Source organism: Rhincodon typus, chromosome 27 (genome assembly GCF_021869965.1).
Source record: "Rhincodon typus isolate 14 chromosome 27, sRhiTyp1.1, whole genome shotgun sequence".
Classification (NCBI taxonomy): Eukaryota; Metazoa; Chordata; class Chondrichthyes; order Orectolobiformes; family Rhincodontidae; genus Rhincodon; species Rhincodon typus.
In genome coordinates, this window is record NC_063358.1 from 37,986,350 (window position 1) to 38,003,329 (window position 16,980).

At 44.8% G+C, this 16,980-nt stretch overlaps 1 protein-coding gene across 1 annotated transcript in view; it reads right to left on the bottom strand.

The window, feature by feature from the left end:
- Positions 1 to 73: 73 nt before the first annotated feature.
- Positions 74 to 16,980, bottom strand: part of LOC109931915 (CD2-associated protein-like) — a 99,779-nt gene continuing 82,872 nt past the window's right edge. Inside the window, 5 exon segments of the mRNA XM_048612959.1 lie at positions 74 to 1,545; positions 3,919 to 3,982; positions 4,985 to 5,235; positions 7,499 to 7,614; positions 12,812 to 12,882. Of these exon segments, the coding sequence (XP_048468916.1) occupies positions 1,495 to 1,545; positions 3,919 to 3,982; positions 4,985 to 5,235; positions 7,499 to 7,614; positions 12,812 to 12,882 (553 nt within the window). The 3' untranslated portion in view covers positions 74 to 1,494.

The following is a 16,980-nucleotide window of genomic DNA, read 5'->3' on the forward strand; positions in this document are numbered from 1 at the left end:
ACATCAGCTTTCCTGCTCCTCTGGTGCTGCTTGGCCTGCTGTGTTCATCCAGCTCCACACCTTGTTATCTTAGGTAAATTAATAAATCAGGTCCACCATTTTTGGTCCTTTCTCTTGTTCCCCTTCCCTGGGGGTAATCATCATACGCTCTTGCCTACTCAGGCCACGCTTAAAGTTGATATAATTGGATCCCATTCTGCATATTTAAGAAAGAGCTCACTGGCATCAAGAGGATGCATTCGTCACGCCCTCAGAAGAAACTATTTGACTGTGACGTGCATCACTCAGCAGCTGCTGGAATATTTGAACAAGAATTAGAAGCAGGAGTCTCAAGTCCTGATGCTTGTTAAACCAATTGCAATGGCCGGGTGGCTGCCAAAGTGTAGGGTCAGCTCCCACAACTGGGCTGGGATTGAATGGGACTTTCCTGGTGCTGAACATGGCACCTCTCCCCTATCAGTGGAACCTACCCCTTGTGTTCCTGTAGCTTTTATTCTTTTGCTGTGTTTCTGAGACTGTGTGTTTCTTACTGATTCCCTCTATCTCACTGTATCTGTGTGCCTCTGACTCTCCACCTTCCTCTGAGTCTCACATTCTGTTTAATGTAACGAGGTTTCTAAAAGGCATTAATTGGCACTGGCAATGCACACAGAAGAAAACCGGATTTGAATTAGCAGCCCACACAAAGTAGCTCGTTCCTTTTGAATTACAAATATTTTGGTTACAGAATGGATGAAAATTGTTGAATGTTGAAAAGACGCCATATTGTCAGCTAGCCGCTCGAAATTTGACACAGGACAGCCCTCTCCTTAAAAGGATTGTGCTCAGGAGGTAAGATGGATCTATTTCATATTGCATCCCAATCTGATGGGAGCTGACAGTCAGAAAGCTTGGTAGACATCAACTCCTGGCTTTTGACCATCCTGTAGGTACCACACTGTGCCACCAGGCTGTGGTGCCCAAGTGTAAACTCACACTGTGCTGTACACTGGTCAATCCAAACATCTGACTGGAGTTTGAAGATTGTTGAGAGATAGAAAGAGAGTTGGCCTACACACGTTTGTTTGGTTGACAAGGTGGAATCTGCCACTCTAACAAAGCGGGGGTGAGGGAAGCCCATGCAAGATTTTTCACCCAGTTACCTCTTGCATTTACCTCAGACGTAAGTTGGAAAGTGCTCGATAATGTCTTGAGGACATGCAAAGTGCTAAACAAATAGAAGCCTATTCAAGTTCATTTTTCCAAACTGGTGGTTTCCTGTCTGGCTCTGTGTCTTGATGTTTTTTGACACTAAGAATGCGTAGGCCTCCACCACCACGAGGTATGACATACACGGAGCAAACTCCTTAGCAATCCTACATTGCCCGAATAGGCTTTACATTTGTCAAACTCCAAACTCTCTGAGACCAGGACGTTGTCCACTTGAATTTTATCTTCACAGAGGGTGGGTAACAGGCTGGGGCCAGGAATCAGGGGTGGGGACAAGGTTTGAACTCAGTGCTTTTGTAGAGTTGTTGTGAATCCTCTCAGTTTTTCAACCTCCGCCTGAAACAAAACAAAATATTTTAATGCACCAAATCAGATCAAAAACATACTTTTCATTTACTGTTGTTGGATTGCAATAATTCTTGGTATCAGAGTATCTACAGGTTCTAGACCTTCTCCATCAGCCCCTCTCTCCATTAGCGGTAATGAATGTCCCCCTTTGATAGTCATCTCACTAGCGCCCCCAGAGAGACATACAGACATTGTTGCTGGGTTTGTCCAGTCTGTAGCAGGCACTGCTCAGCAGTGCCACTTGCAGGCTCTACAATGGCACTGCGAGTATAACCAACAGAGCGTTCATCAGTTTGAAATGAATTCACAATCCCTTCAAAAGGTGACACCTCAACACTAGAAACGTTCAGATTTGGCTCAGCCAACGGTGGCAGGTCAGAAGGAAATGAGATACTTTTAGGATGTGGGCATTGATGGCATTTATTGTCTGTCACCGGTTGCCCAGTTTGATATGACAGTTTGGTAGGGATGTGGCAGAAGAAGTAACACTGTTAATGTCGGACTAAAGTCAAATACAGGTCAAAGAAGGACAACTTCCCCACTGGACATTAATGAACAACCTGACATGTTCGTTTTACTGACACCAGCATTCTAATTTGCCAAATATCTTTACAATTCACATTCTCAAGTTACCATGAGATTTGAACTTGCTTTCGATGGATTACTAATCTACAAACATAACCACTGCATTGCTGTACCCTCAGGTTGAATGCGTCTGAGTTTAACACTTGCTGAAGGAGGGCTTGCTGACACTATCTTAGGGAGTGGGGGTGTTAAATGGACTTCTGTCTCTGTTTAGATGAAACTATGGCTCAAACAGCAATGCAGGTTAAGAGGGAAAACCAAGAAAACTTGGAAATGACTAGTACCAGGATAACATGCTGAACTAATCTTTTATACTTGCTAACAAAACTCCAGTGGTACAGGATTTCTGACCATTTTGAACTGTATATTTTCTTGCAGCCTGAAACTCTCAAAAGGTTCTCCAGTGAGCTGCCAGGGAGAGAGATGTTCCTGGGCTCACCTTTCAGACTGTGTTTGCAAGCTGGAACGCAGATAGTGGACTTCCCAAGGAATTCTACTTGGGTCACCCAGACAACTCCGCTTCAACCAAAGGTGCCCCTGAAATGTGCACTGCTCAAACTCACCAGCAGGTGACAGCACAGACAAGCAATGTCACCAAGTCTGTCATGGACCTTGTAGCATTAGTGAGAGAGTGGGACAGCCAGGATAGGGTGGGTAAGGGTTTACCATACCAAGCAGGGAACAACCAATGAAGTCAAGCTTCCAAAGGAAGGAGAGTCACATTCAGTCCACAGAAAAATAAATTCTGACAAATTATTTTGTGAACTGATTCTGACTACTTGTATGAAAATAGGAACAGGGACACCACTCAGCAGACTATTATTTAAATGGTGAGGGACTGCAGAATGCTGTGGTACAGAAGGGCCTGTCTGAGTGTATGTGGATCACAAGTTAGTTTGCAGGTACAGCAAGAAATTAGGAAGGCAAATGGATGGTGGCCTTTATTGCGAAGGGGTGAAGTATAAAAGTAGTGAAATTTTGCTACATCTTTACTGAATGTAGGTGAGACCACTGTATATAGTTTTGGCCTGATATCTCAAGAAGGGATATGTTTGCACTGGGAGCAGTTCAGAGAAAGTTCACTTGGTTAATTCCTGCGATGAACGTGTGGTCTGGAGAAGAAAGGTTTGTGCAGCTTGTGCCTGATACTCATTGGAGTTTCGAAGAATGAGAGGAGACCTTATAGAAACATAAAGAAGACTCTGAGGCGGCTCAACAGAGTGGGCACAGAGAGGATGGTCCTTCCTATTACTGGGGATTCTAGGCAACAGAGTTTCAAAGTAAAAGCTCTCTCATTTCAGGTGGATATGAGGAACAATTTCTTCTTTCAGACAGTTCCTAATCTTTGAAAATCTCAAGCCAAGAAGGCAATGAAGGCTCGCTCATCGAATAAAATTCAAGTTAATGAACTCCAAACAAATCACAAGTTGTTAGGGCCAGGCAAGGAAGTGTGGTTAAGGCCACAATTGGATCAGCCATGATCTTCTTGACTAATGGGGCAGGCTTGAGGGCTGAATGGCCTCCTCCCTGCTACTCCTTCTTGTTCCACACTTCAATTCCCTTATCACTTTGGACTGATCCCCAGCTTCATCAGCTGTTTGACAGAGAGTTCCAGATTTTCACTGCCTTTTGTGTCAGGAAGTCCTGCTTGTCATTGACCCCGAATTGAATTCAGTGCTCACCTGTCCTGGACTCTCCCATTAGAATCATTTCTCTCTATTAATTTAACCATATCTTATCATAATTCAGAGACACGCCTTCTAGCAGGATGTTTACCTGCAGTGTGTTTCGTTTGTTCCGCTCTTCTGCTATCTCTTCTTTTAAAGCTGCTATATCTCTCCTGTGATCATAAAAAGAAAAACCCAAAAGTCTCATTAAGCACATTCCAACTCTGACAGATAAAAACAAACAGAAGTAAATGTGCAACTGACAAAACACAAATGCTTCCTTAATTCTCTCTGTCCAATTGCTGTCCCTGTGATGGTGCTGGTCACTACACCAGTGTGGATTGGCAGCTGCCCGAGGCTATCCTCACAAACAGTGGCCAGACGGTTATGGGTGATATCCCTGGCTGAGCCCACCCTTCACCAGCTCAATGTCTGAACTAACCACCCGTGATCACTGCACAGCAATCAAACACCAGCGCTCTGAGAAATGACAGCTACTTCAATGAAGTGAGAGCACTCAGCACAGATTTACTACCACACCAGTCAGTACATCACTGGGCAATGCCAGACCAGGCAGTGCCAGACCAGGCAGTGCCAGACTGGGCAGCACTACACTGAGCAAGACCACGCTACACAATACCAGACTGGGCAGTATCACACTGGGCAGTACGACACCAAGCAGTATCATATCGATCGGTTTTATACTTGTTGAGACACTAGGGTCACACTCTGTTCTCCACTCTGTCAGCAATTCCCCATTTCCATTTCCATCAGCTCCATGTCTCCATTTCTTACCATGAGATAACAAGGTGTAGAGCTGGATGAACACAGCAGGCCAAGCAGCATCAGAGGAGCAGGAAAGCTGACGTTTCAGGTCTAGATCCTTCTTCAGAAGGTCTAGATGCGAAACGTCAGCTTTCCTGCTCCTCTGTGTTCCTCCAGCTCTACACCTTGTTTTCTCAGATTCTCCAGCATCGGCAGTTCCCACTATCTCCATTTCTTATCCTCCACATTCCAAATTAATGATGCTCTCTCCTGTCCCTGGTTTGATGGTGTTCCCTCTCTCCCCTGACCCCAGTTTGGTGGTGATCTCTCTCTGCAGTTTGATGGTGCTGAGCTGCCCCCTGTTAGATGTAATGAAGTCTGAGAACATTTCTGAATAGAACGTTACTTACAAATGTTGGTTCTTCAGTAGATCGAAGCTCAGCTGGAGACTTCGGACCTCTGCTCTCAATGCTATGAGTGTAGTTGCCTTGTCCTCACTCTCCACCTCTCTCTGAGGTTTGCTTGCTGAATTTGTCGAGCCTATTGCTGGTTTGCCAGGTGTTGCCCAGTGTGTTTTCGGTGGGGGCTGCTCTGACTGCTGGGTGATCCCAGTAGTGACCTTAGCTGCTGTTGCGAGCTGCGCTGGCCTTTTGACATCCCGCTACAGGCGGTTGAAGAAACAAAGAGAAATCAATCAAAAGTCATGCTTCGAGAGGCTTTCTCAGAGCAGGACCAGACAGGTGGGACCTTGCTTACACGCAGTGCCTTCCTATCCCCCATCCATCTCCCTCATAATCCTACACACCTCCATCAGGTTCCCTCTCGATCTTTGCTGCTCCAAGGAAAATAATCCCAGTCTATCCAATCTTTCCTCATAGCTTAGAACCTCCGGTCCAGGCATCATCCTGGTAAACCATTACATCCTTTCCAAGGTAATTACATCCTTCCTATATTGTGGTGATCAGAACTAAATGCAGCTGTCCAGTTCTGGCCGAACCAATATTTCACACAGATCCAGCATAACCTCTTTGCTCTGTGTTCTAAGTCTTGGCTAATAAGGTACAAGTATCCCACATGTCTTCTTAACCATCTTATCTACCTGCCCTGTTGCCTTCAGGGATCTGACTGATTGATTAATTCGATCAATTGATTGATTGTTGTCATGTGTACCAAGATTCAGCGAAAAGTGTTGTTTTGCGTGCCATGCAAACAGATTGTACCATACAAAGTGCATCAGGGTAACAGAACAGAGTGCAGAACACAGTGTTACAGCCGCAGAGAAGGTGCAGAGAGAGAGAGAGACCAACATTAACATTTGAGACATCTGTTCAAAAGTCTGACAACAGTGGGGAAGAAGCTATTCTTGAAACTGTTTTTATGTGTATACAAACTTTTGTATCTTCTGCCCAAGAGCAGAAGAGAGTATAACTGGGGTGGGAGGGGTCTTTGATTATGTTGGTGCTTTCCTGAGGTGGTGGGAAATATAAATGTAGCCAATGGATGGGAGGCTGGTTTGCGTGATGGACTGGCCTGTGTTCACAATGCTCCATAGTTTCTTGTGGAAGTGCACATTGACATCCCTTTGATCTCAAATACTTTCTGGGTTCCTGTCATTTATTGTGCAATCTCTTGCCCCAAGTTTCAATCCTTAATGATTTGAATCAGGTTAATATAAAGTTTGTTGAATGTGATGTGCAGAATGTACCTCAGATTACGACCTACCAACTGCCTAAGAATCAAATTTGTAACATGCCCACATCTGATACATCGATAATCAAATTAGGCAGTGAAGAATTAAAACTCAGAATGTGGTACAGGAGTATAGAAATCCAAAGATTCGCCACCGTCTGAGTGAAGAAATTCCTCCTCATTTCTATCCTAAATGGCCTACCTTATTTCAAGACTGTTTCCTGGTTCTAGACCCTCCACGGCCTGGTGAAAATGTAAGCTTCAATCAGATAATCAATTTGGCTCATAACATGGTTTGTTAGAAGTGGTATACATTCATACACAATGACCCACTGTCTACAAACTAAAGGAATATGTGTGTGTCTTGAGCCTTTTATATGAAATATCCAGTAGCGCAGGAGACTACAGTTCCCTAATGTTTTCTTCACAGCATCATCTACATTAGTCAGAGTTGACTTACTAACCAATCAGCAACATTTCCTCCTATCATTTAGGTTGCACTGACTGTGTGAAGTTTGGCATTTGCCCTGGTGACTGCGAGATAAACAATTTCAGCAATATGTCTCTCTTTTCAATAATATCATGAATAATCTTTCTCATCAATTCAACTTCACTGCCCCATGTTCCTGGATTCCCCAAGAGACCAAGTCCATCCTAGCCTGAAATATATTCAACAATGGAGCATCCGTAACCCTCTATGGTAGAGAGTTCCAAAGATTCACGATCCTTTAAGTGAAGAAATTTCTCCTCATCTCTGTCTTAACTGAACATGCCCTTACCTTATCTCCTATTACCTCCAAGGTAAATGCATCCTTCCTTAGATGTTGAGACCAAAACTGCACATAGTATTGCGAGTGTGGTCTCAGCAAAGTCCTTTACACTTATAGCAAGACTTCTTTATTGTTGTGTACCCGTGTCCTTGCAGTTAGTGAGAATGGAAATTCTCTGCGTAAACAGAGGCTGGGCAGAACCCTGGCCATAAGTTCCATTGTATCTCGTGACAGTGTGAGCTCTTTATACAGAACAATGTTACAGGAGATCTACCCTGAGACTGGAAGAAGACAGAAGGATTTTCATGTATCTGGTAAAGTCCTATTATTTTAAGGCACCTTTCCCTTTGGGATCCACTGTGTCTTTATTGCTTTCCCTCCTAAAATTTGCTTTGAGATTTGGGATTTTTCCCTCATGCAAGTGACGAGAGCTGTTCAGGTGCAAGAGGCAAATGAAAGACTCACGATAGGTGAAGCCACTAACTGAGAGGGTGGTCTACGCCCCTTGGCTTTGGGCCTGTCCATTGTCAGGTGCGTCAGCTTCTCTGTGGATGCAGCGAGCATGTCGAAGGTCATCGAATCTGAGGGGAGGGAACAGAAACAAAGTGTCATTAACTCAGAGTCTTCTGGGGTCAGAGAATGGGTTTTAATTCACCCCAGTTTAATATTATCCAGCGTCAGGTGGAAACTGGGAGCACAGTCCCTTTCTCCATGTCTAAGTGGTCACCTGATTTCAGAGTCAGATGATCCATTAAAATCTGCCATCCACTTAACTCGATGTTTCAGACATACCTCTGAACAGGTTAGTTAGAAAATATCTGCAGGCCATGTTTAAAGGGTTCTTGTGGTGCAGTGATAGTGTCCCTGCTTCTGGGCTAGAAGGGTCCCCAAGTGGAAAATGACGTGTTGTTCTTCCAGCTTGTGCTGAGCTTTGCTGGAGCACTGCAGCAAGCCAGAGACAGAGATATTGGTCAGGGAACAGGGTGTTGTGTTAAACTGGCAGGCAACTGGTAGCTCAGGGTCTTTTTTGCGAGCAGAACATTCTGCGAAGCAGTCACTCAGCCTATGCTTCATTTCCCCAGTGTAGAGGGAGACCACATTGTGAGCAGCGAATGCAGTAGATTAGATTTTAGGAAATGCAGGTGAAGTGTTGCTTGGGCCCTTGGATACTGAGGACAAAGGTCCCAGCACTGACCCTTGTGGCACACCACTAGTCACAGGCCTCCAGTCCGAGAAACAGCCTTCAAACATCTCCCTCTGCTTTCTACCTTTGAGCCAATTGTGAATCCAATTAGCTAGCTCTCCCTGGATCCCATGCGACCTAACCTTCATGGCAAGCCTGGTCTGCGGGACCTTGTCAAAGGCCTTACTAAAGTCCATATAGACAACATTCACTATCCTACTCTTGTCTATCCTCTTGGTTACCTCTTCGAAAAACTCTAAAAGATTTGTCAGACATGACTTCCTGTGCACAAATCCATGCTGACTATCCCTAATCAGACCTTGATTATCCAAATGTTAGTTGATTCTGTCCCACAGTATCCTCTCCAATAACATGCCTACCACTGATGTCAGGCTCACTGGCCTATAGTTCCCTGGCTTGTCTTTGCTACCTTTCTTAAACAATAGAACAACATTAGCAACCCTCCAGTCTTCCGGAACTTCACCAGTGGCTAAAAATGAAGCAAAAATCTCTGCAAGGGCTTCTGCAATTTCTTCCTCAGCCTCCCACAATGTCTAAGATGGACTTGATCAGGCTCAGGGGATTTATCCACTTGCTTTAAGGCTGCAACCACCTCCTCTCTGGTAATATGTATCCAGTTCAAAACGTCCCTACTTGTTTCCCTTATTTCCTTAGCATGATTCTAATTCATCCAAAATATTCATTAAAAATCTCCCCCATCTCCTGTGGCTCCACACATAGATGGCCGTGCTGATCTTTGAGGGGACCTATTCTCTCCTTAGCCACCCTTTTACTCTTAATATAGCTACAGAACCTCTTGGTCAGGAGCTGTCACATTTTATTTCTTTATTCTTTCATGGTATGTGAGCACTTCTTGCCCATCTCCAAATGTGTGGCATGCTTGGCCATCTCAGAGGGCAGTTAACTGGCAACCATATTGCAGTGGGCCTGGAGTCACGTACAGACCAGACCAGGTGAGGGTGCCAGTCTATCCTCCCTAAAGAACAAGAGAACCACATATCACTACTGAAGACAAGCTCAATTCCAGAATTGGGTTATCAATTTCAATTCCACCAGCGGTCGCAGAGCGAGATGAACCAGCGAACCCCCTCCCACCAGAGAATTAACCCGGGCCTTTGGGCTATTCACCCAGTGTCATTAATGAATGAATGAGTGAATGATTTCATTGTCATGTGTATTTTACAGTGAGAAATACAGTAAAATACAGTGATTAGCTTTTCCAGTGTTGCTGTGATCCGGTGCCATTTTGTATAGTTTTAAGAATAAGAAAAAAAGAAAAAGATACAGCTTAAAACAGTCCATCAGTCAGGTTGCCTTCACTGCCATGCATCCTCCGCCATGGTCCCACCACCATCTACCCTGGAACCAGCAAACGCTGAAGTCGCCATCTCTCACGTAGGGTTGATTCTCCTCTGCCCCTCCCTGTGCAGGACCCACCAATGTCAGAGTTACATTTCTTGCTGCTGGGCCCACCTCGATGTTGCTGTGATGCTCTTCTGCCACCACTTTGCTGCTCCCATCAGCACCGGACCCAACCAACAATAGAGTCGCCAATCCTCAGGTGCCATCTCTCGCCGCTACTAAATATTAGTAAAACACTACATGACACCACTCTTCTTCTGGGACTGGAGAGGTCATTAGTTTAGTGTCTCAGCTAAACAATCACACCAATGACACAGCAACTCTCCCTCAGTACCATCTTGAAGTGTCAGTCTAGATTTCGTGCTTCTGCTCCAGGCCAGCCTTAACTTGACTGCCTGATGACTCACAGTGAGACTGCCAGCACTGAATCACTTTTAGCATGTGATTGCTGATGCTCAGTTTACAGCGATACAGAGAAGTGGTTTTAGGCTGAACCCATAACAGGGAAATGCTCAATATAAAAGCTGCTACAGAACTTCCGTCCTTTCCGTTCCCATCACTGTATCAGTCGAAATGCCAATTCAGGAGCATTCCTCGCTGCAAACAGAGCACATTCTAACTTTCAAAACAAAGCTTTGACTCTGATAGCACCTTTATAACTTCAGGATTTTCTAAAGTACTTCACAGCAAATGAAACACTTTCAAAGTGTTGTAATGTCGGAGATGGAGCAAACAATCTGTGCACAGCACACAGCAATGAGATTGGATCAATTATTTTGGTGATGTTAATTAAGGGATAAATGTAATCCAGAACACAGGAGAAATTTTGCCTGATTCCCTTCCAAATAGCAGCATAGACCCTTTTGTGTCTGCCTGAAGGGGAGAGCAGATTCTCATTTTATTGTCTCACCTCTGCCAGTGCAGCGCTTCTTCAGTACAGTACTGCACAGGACTGTCTGCCTAGATTATGGTCTCAAATTTCTGGGCGTGTGTCTTCATTCATTTGACACAGAACTGAAGATCTTGCCCATGAGGCTTGATGTTGGCAAAGCTGGAATACCTTAAGAAATGCCTGACGACTCAGAAGGAGATGTCCAAGTATGGAACACTTCTGAATAAATATCTATGGCCAAGGCCACAGCTGTAAGGCAACTGAATGGGCCGGATGTTTATGTAAGCTTGGGAAAGCCTGATGTGTGCACCTTTTCACATTCCGAAATGCAAACGATGTAAAGCTTTGTCGACAGTGCTATCAATCAGCATTTACTTAGCGATAATCTGCTTGTTTGGGTTCCGCCAAAAACACTCAGCTCCTGACCTTATTACAGCCTTGGTTCAAACATGGACAAAGCAGCTAAACTGCAGAGGTGAGTGAGAGTGATTGCCCTTGACATCAAGGCCACATTTGACTGAGTGTGACATCAAGGAGCCCTAGCAAAACACACATATGCACACACACACACGCACAGACACTCACTCACACATGCGCACGCATACACACACACATGCACACAAACACACACGCACACGCACACACACACACGCACATGCACATGCACACACACGCACATGCACACAAACACACATGCACTTGCACACAAACACACACGCACTTGCACACAAACACACATGCACTTGCACACAAACACACACGCACACACGCACTTGCACACAAACACACACGCACATGCACACAAACACACACGCACACGCACACACACACACGCACACAAACACGCACACACACACACACGCTCACATGCACACGCACACAAACACACTCAATGATCATAACCTCTCAAAAGAGCCAATGTTTTAGGACTTCCAAAACACTGCAACATCACAAGATAATGATTGGGAACAGGGGATTGAGTTGGATGATCAGCCATGATCATGATGAATAGTACAGCAGGCTCAAAGAGCCAAATGGCCTAATCCTGCTCCTAGTTTCCATCTTTCTATAGGAGATAGTACAATTTTCCCGTGGCCTCATGTGGGGATTGTGATTATGATTTTGATGAAGTTTCTAGAACATTCAAATCCTTGGAGCACAATGCACAGATCCTCATGATTTACTGAGTACATACTCTGGTCAGAATATTAACTGAAAGGAACTTGTTCAAATTGGTGACGACTTGCCTGTAAAGTGGCATCATGCTTTGAGTCACAATGTTTTAGTGAACAGGTAGAACATTGGGAGAAAGGGGAAGAAAGAACCTTCACTCTGGATCTCACTACCTCAATGGGATGGCCTGCTCCATGCAACCAAAGATCTTTGACCTGTTCAGACATACAAAGACCCAATCTTGTGACCCTCACTAGATGTCAGAGGGAAGTTATTTATTTTCTGTTATGTAGCTAAGTGCAGCGTTTCCAATCCCAATTCCTACATGGTGGGACCTGCAGAAGTCCCAACAAAACAGCTCAGCAGGAATTACCCAGGCTCATTACTGATTGCTGATCCAGCTGCTCCCAGCGAAAATCTCTAACTCCCAATTAGATCCAGTAACCTCAGAGTGTACAGACTTCCTTACCTGGATAATTTCCCATGGGGTATTAGGCAGATTAAATAAAGCTAGGTCTAATTCCTATGTAATGATACAACTGATTATTCCAACTTCCCCCTCAGCACCACCCACCACTCACTCTCCCTAACTAGCCCTATAAGACTCTAATTACTGTCCTGACTGACTCCCCTTACTCTTCAACATGACCAGACCAGACCTTACTATCCAACACTTCTCAACCACACCTCTCTACCAGACCTGAGGACTCCCTCACTTACCCACTTCACCCAAATGCCACCCTAACAGCTGACCCACTCTACACCCTTACCCATTTATGTCATCAAGCTACACCCTCACCCGATTACTTCACCCATCTGACTCCCTTACCCATTTACCTCACCCACCTCATGCCCCTTACCCATTTACCTCACCCACCTCATGCCCCTTACCCACTTATCTCACCCACTGCATCTCCTTACTTTACCCTGTATGTATAAACCATCACAGGATAGCAGGTCAGATCCAATATAAGTTTGATTCAGAGCGAAGGCCTCTCTACCCCGTTCTGGCAAAGATTCCTTGAGTTGTGTTTGGTAGTGTTCGATGGGGCAGTTTGATTGGGTTTAACAGTAAGCGGTGCTCCAATTCCACCCTGTACTATGGGTTCAGTTAGGTGTAATGTTATTCTGCTATAGACAATCTTACCTGAATCAGTGCCCCTGTCTCTGGCTGGTTTATTCCGGTCTTGTTGAGGGAGAGCATGTTCTCCATTAACTCTGTAATGACAGCATTTGTAATCATCATCTGTTCAACATCTCGTTGCCTCTGCGTTTTTTACAAGGTAAAATAAAGTATTATTATATAAATCTGCCGTTAATTTTGAACATCCTTTTGTGTGACTTTCTCTCCCTTGTCTTGTCTTTGACATTGTTTGCGCTTCATGTGATCACTAATATACCCAACGGAGGGATGTCACACAGTCAGCTCTAAGTCACTGTGGGAAACCTCTCCAGAGGTTGGAGTCATACCTGGCACAGGGAAGATGGCTGTGGCTGTTAGAGATCAGCCATCTCACCAGAACATCTCTGCAGGAGTTCCTCAGGGTAGTGTCCTAGGCCCAACCATCTTCAGCTGCTTCATCAATGACCTTGCCTCCACCGTAAAGTCAGAAATGGGGACATTTGTTGATGATTGCACATTGCTCAGCACCATTTGTGACTCCTCAGATATTGAAGCAGTTCATATCCAAATGCAACAAGACCTGGATATTATCCAGGCTTGGACTGACAAGTGGCAAGTGACATTCGCGTGATATAAGGGCCAGGCAATGACCATCTCCAACAAGAGAGAATCAAACCATTGTCCTTTGACATTATAACCATCATTGAATTCGCCCCTATCAACATCCTGGGGATTATCATTGACCAGACACTCAACTGGACTCACCGCATAAACACAGTGGCTACAAGAGCAGGTCAGAGGCTGGGAATACTGTGGCAAGTAACTCACTTGCTGACCCCTCAAAGCCTGTCCATCATCTACAAGGCACAAGTCAGGAGTGTGATGGAATACTCCCCACTTGCCTGGATGACTGCAGCCCCAACAACACTCAAGAAGATTGACACCATCCAGGACAAAGCTGCCCTCTTGATTAGCACTACATCCACAAGCATCCACTCCCTCCACCACCGACGCTCAGTAGCAGCAGTGAGTCCTGTCTATAAGATGCACTGGAAAAACTCACCAAGGCTCCTTAGATAACAGCTTCCAAACCCATAGTCATGATCAACTCGAAGTTAAAAGGCAGCATATAGATGGGAAAACCACTGTCCTCAAGTTCTCCTCCAAGCCACTCACTATCCTGACTTAGAAATATATTGCTTTTCCTTCACTGTCACTGGGTCAAAATCCTGGAACTCCCTCCCTTACAGCAGTATGATCTACCTACACCAAAAGGACTGCAGCGGTTCAAGAAGACAGTTCAGCACCACTTCTCAAGGGCAATTAGGGATGGGCAAGAAATGCTGGCCCAGTCAGTGACGCCCACATCGCATGTATCCACTGTGAATCTGTGCTGCACACTAACGGACATGCAGCACTCCAAATGCAGCTGAACGAAGGTTTCGCAGAAGTTTTGAATTGAAGTCTGGCTTTTGTTTTCTGTGTTTGTGTTTTTTTTGACAATTCTAAAGTTCTGTGGATCAGCAGATTTTGATTTGTGGGCCAAAGGGCCTGTTCCTGTGCTGTACAGTTCTATGAACAAAAACACAAGTTGCTGGAAAAGCTTAGCACCTCTTCAGAAGGGTCACCGGACCCAAAACGTTAACTCTGATTTTTTCTTCACAGATGCTGCCGGACCTGCTGAGCTTTTCCAGCAACTTCTGTTTTTGTTCCTGATTTACAGCATCCCAAGTTCTTTTGGTTTCTATTCTGTACAGTTCTAAGTTCTACAGTTCCTTTCTTCTCTAATCCACCTGCTAACTTACCATTTAAGATACATTATTATTTCTCATATTTTATAACAAACTGCATCTGCAACACACCTGTGCAGCACAGTCTAACTAAGAAGGCAACAACTTGCATTTAGATAGCAGCCTTAACAAAGTGAAACATCCCATGGAGCTTCAAAGAATTGTAATCAGAAAAAAAAAACTGGCATTGAGCAATATAAAAGAATGTTAGAACCAGAGACAAAAAGCTAAATTAAGGCAGTATTTTTGAAATTTCTTGAAGAAGCTGAAAGCCTGGTACTGATGTTAGAGTGGATTAAGTTACGATGAGATCAGGTCTGGCGTTTCCAAGGATTGTAGAGCTGGGAGAAATACTGCTCCTGGCCCATATCCCTCCAAACCTTTCCTATTCATGTATCTATCTAAGTGTCTTTTTTAAACGTTGTAACTGTACCAGCATCCACCACTTCCTCAGGAAGTTCATTCCACACATGAACCACTCGCGATGTAAAAAATTTGCCTTTCATGTCTTTTTTAAATCTCTCTCTTTTCACCTTAAAACAATGTCCACTAGTTTCAAAATCCCCCTATCCTAGGGAAAAGACACCTACTAATAACCTTATCTATATCCCTAATGATTTTATGAACATCTATAAGGTTACCTGTCAACCTCCTACATTCCAGTGAAGAAAGTCCCAGCCTATCCAGCCTTTCTTTATAACTCAAACCTTCCATACCCAGCAACATCCTGGTAAATCCCTCCTGAACCCTCTCCAGTTTAAAACTATCATTCCAATAACTGGGTGACCAGAACTGGACACAGTATTCCAGAAGAGGCTTCACCAATGTCCTATACAACCTCAACATGACGTCCCAACTCCTGTACTCGAAAGACAGAGCAATGAAGGTAAGCATGCTAAACGCATTCTTAACCACCCTGTCTATATGTGATGCAAACTGCAAAGAATTTTATACCTGAAACCCTATGTCCCTCTGTTCTACTACACTACCCAAGGCCTTCCCATTAATTGTACAAGTTCTGCCCCGCTTGTTGTACCAAAATACAATACCTTGCATTTATCTAGATTGAACTCCATCTGCCATTTTTCAATTTAGCAGAATTGGTGCATGCACAGCTGATTCTGGGTGACCAGGTCTCATAGCTACTTCAATCAACCTGCTCAGATACACAATGACACACCCCCAGGGCAGGTAGGACTTGAGTTTAGAGACACTAGCCCTGTGTCACAATGCCCTATTTGAACAGCTGTTATATGCTGGGTCTGGTTGGAATCATAGAATCCCTACAGTGTGGAAACAGGCCATTCAGCCCAACAAATCCACACTGCCCCTACAAAAAGCAGCCCACCCAGAACCATACCCCTACATTTCCTGTGTCTAACCCAAACATCCCTGGGCACTATGGGAAATTTAGCATGGCCAATCCACCTACCCTGCACATCTTTGGACTGTGGGAGGAAACCGGAGCACCCAGAGGAAACCCACACAGACACGGGGAGAAGGTGCAAACTCCACACAGTCGCCCAAGGCTGGAATCAAACCCAGGTCCCAGGCACTGTGAGGCAGCAGTGCTAACGACTGAGCCACCTTGCCATGACACAGCACTGTAATGTAACTGTGTTTTAACTTGTTAAAAGGATTACTTTAGGTAAAACTTACTGTCATTAAATGTACTTGTCTGGAATAAATTATTTGGGGAGGTCATTGAAGTGATAGCATAAATTGGGTCAACAGACAATTAGTGAGGTATCTTGACAAGGGAACTTTCATAATGCAGTGGGAAGGTGGTGTTAAAAGCAGTCCAACAAACTGGGTGGGGTTAAGATCTTCACCCAATCAATTTCCTCAGTTGAAACTCACTGACTATTACCACTGTCTAACCAAAATCAATACCTCATAGGCTAGATGTCCCACAGTGAGGCCTGCTAAGCCACAAAGGCCTGCTGCCTGGTCACGCGACTGCAATAACAGGCAAGGATGCAGTCAGCATGCAGCTGCTAAGTGAGCGAGCGCTAAGACAGCACATAAGCATCACTGAGATGCAGCCTGCTCTAATCTCTGAGCTGGATACTATCCCCGTGCCCTGTGTCCCTGCTCCAGCCTTTCAACGCTGGTTGCTGGTGCCCCCTGCAAGGCCAGTCTGTAATTCCAGAGCAGACTGTCAGTGAACAGTAGACGTCCCAGAATGGTTGCCATGGTGGAGCAGATGCTAGATGCCAATGTCCGTGGAGGAAAGATGCATGCACGTGGCACTCATTAATCATGTCCTGGACACGGTTATATGCAACACAGACGACGATTAGAACGAATAGTGAGCTGAATCCACCAGGTACCCGCTTCCTTGTCTAGTTTTCCCAACTTCTGCTCATTGGCAAGTTTGGTAAAATGGGAACCAAAAGCCTG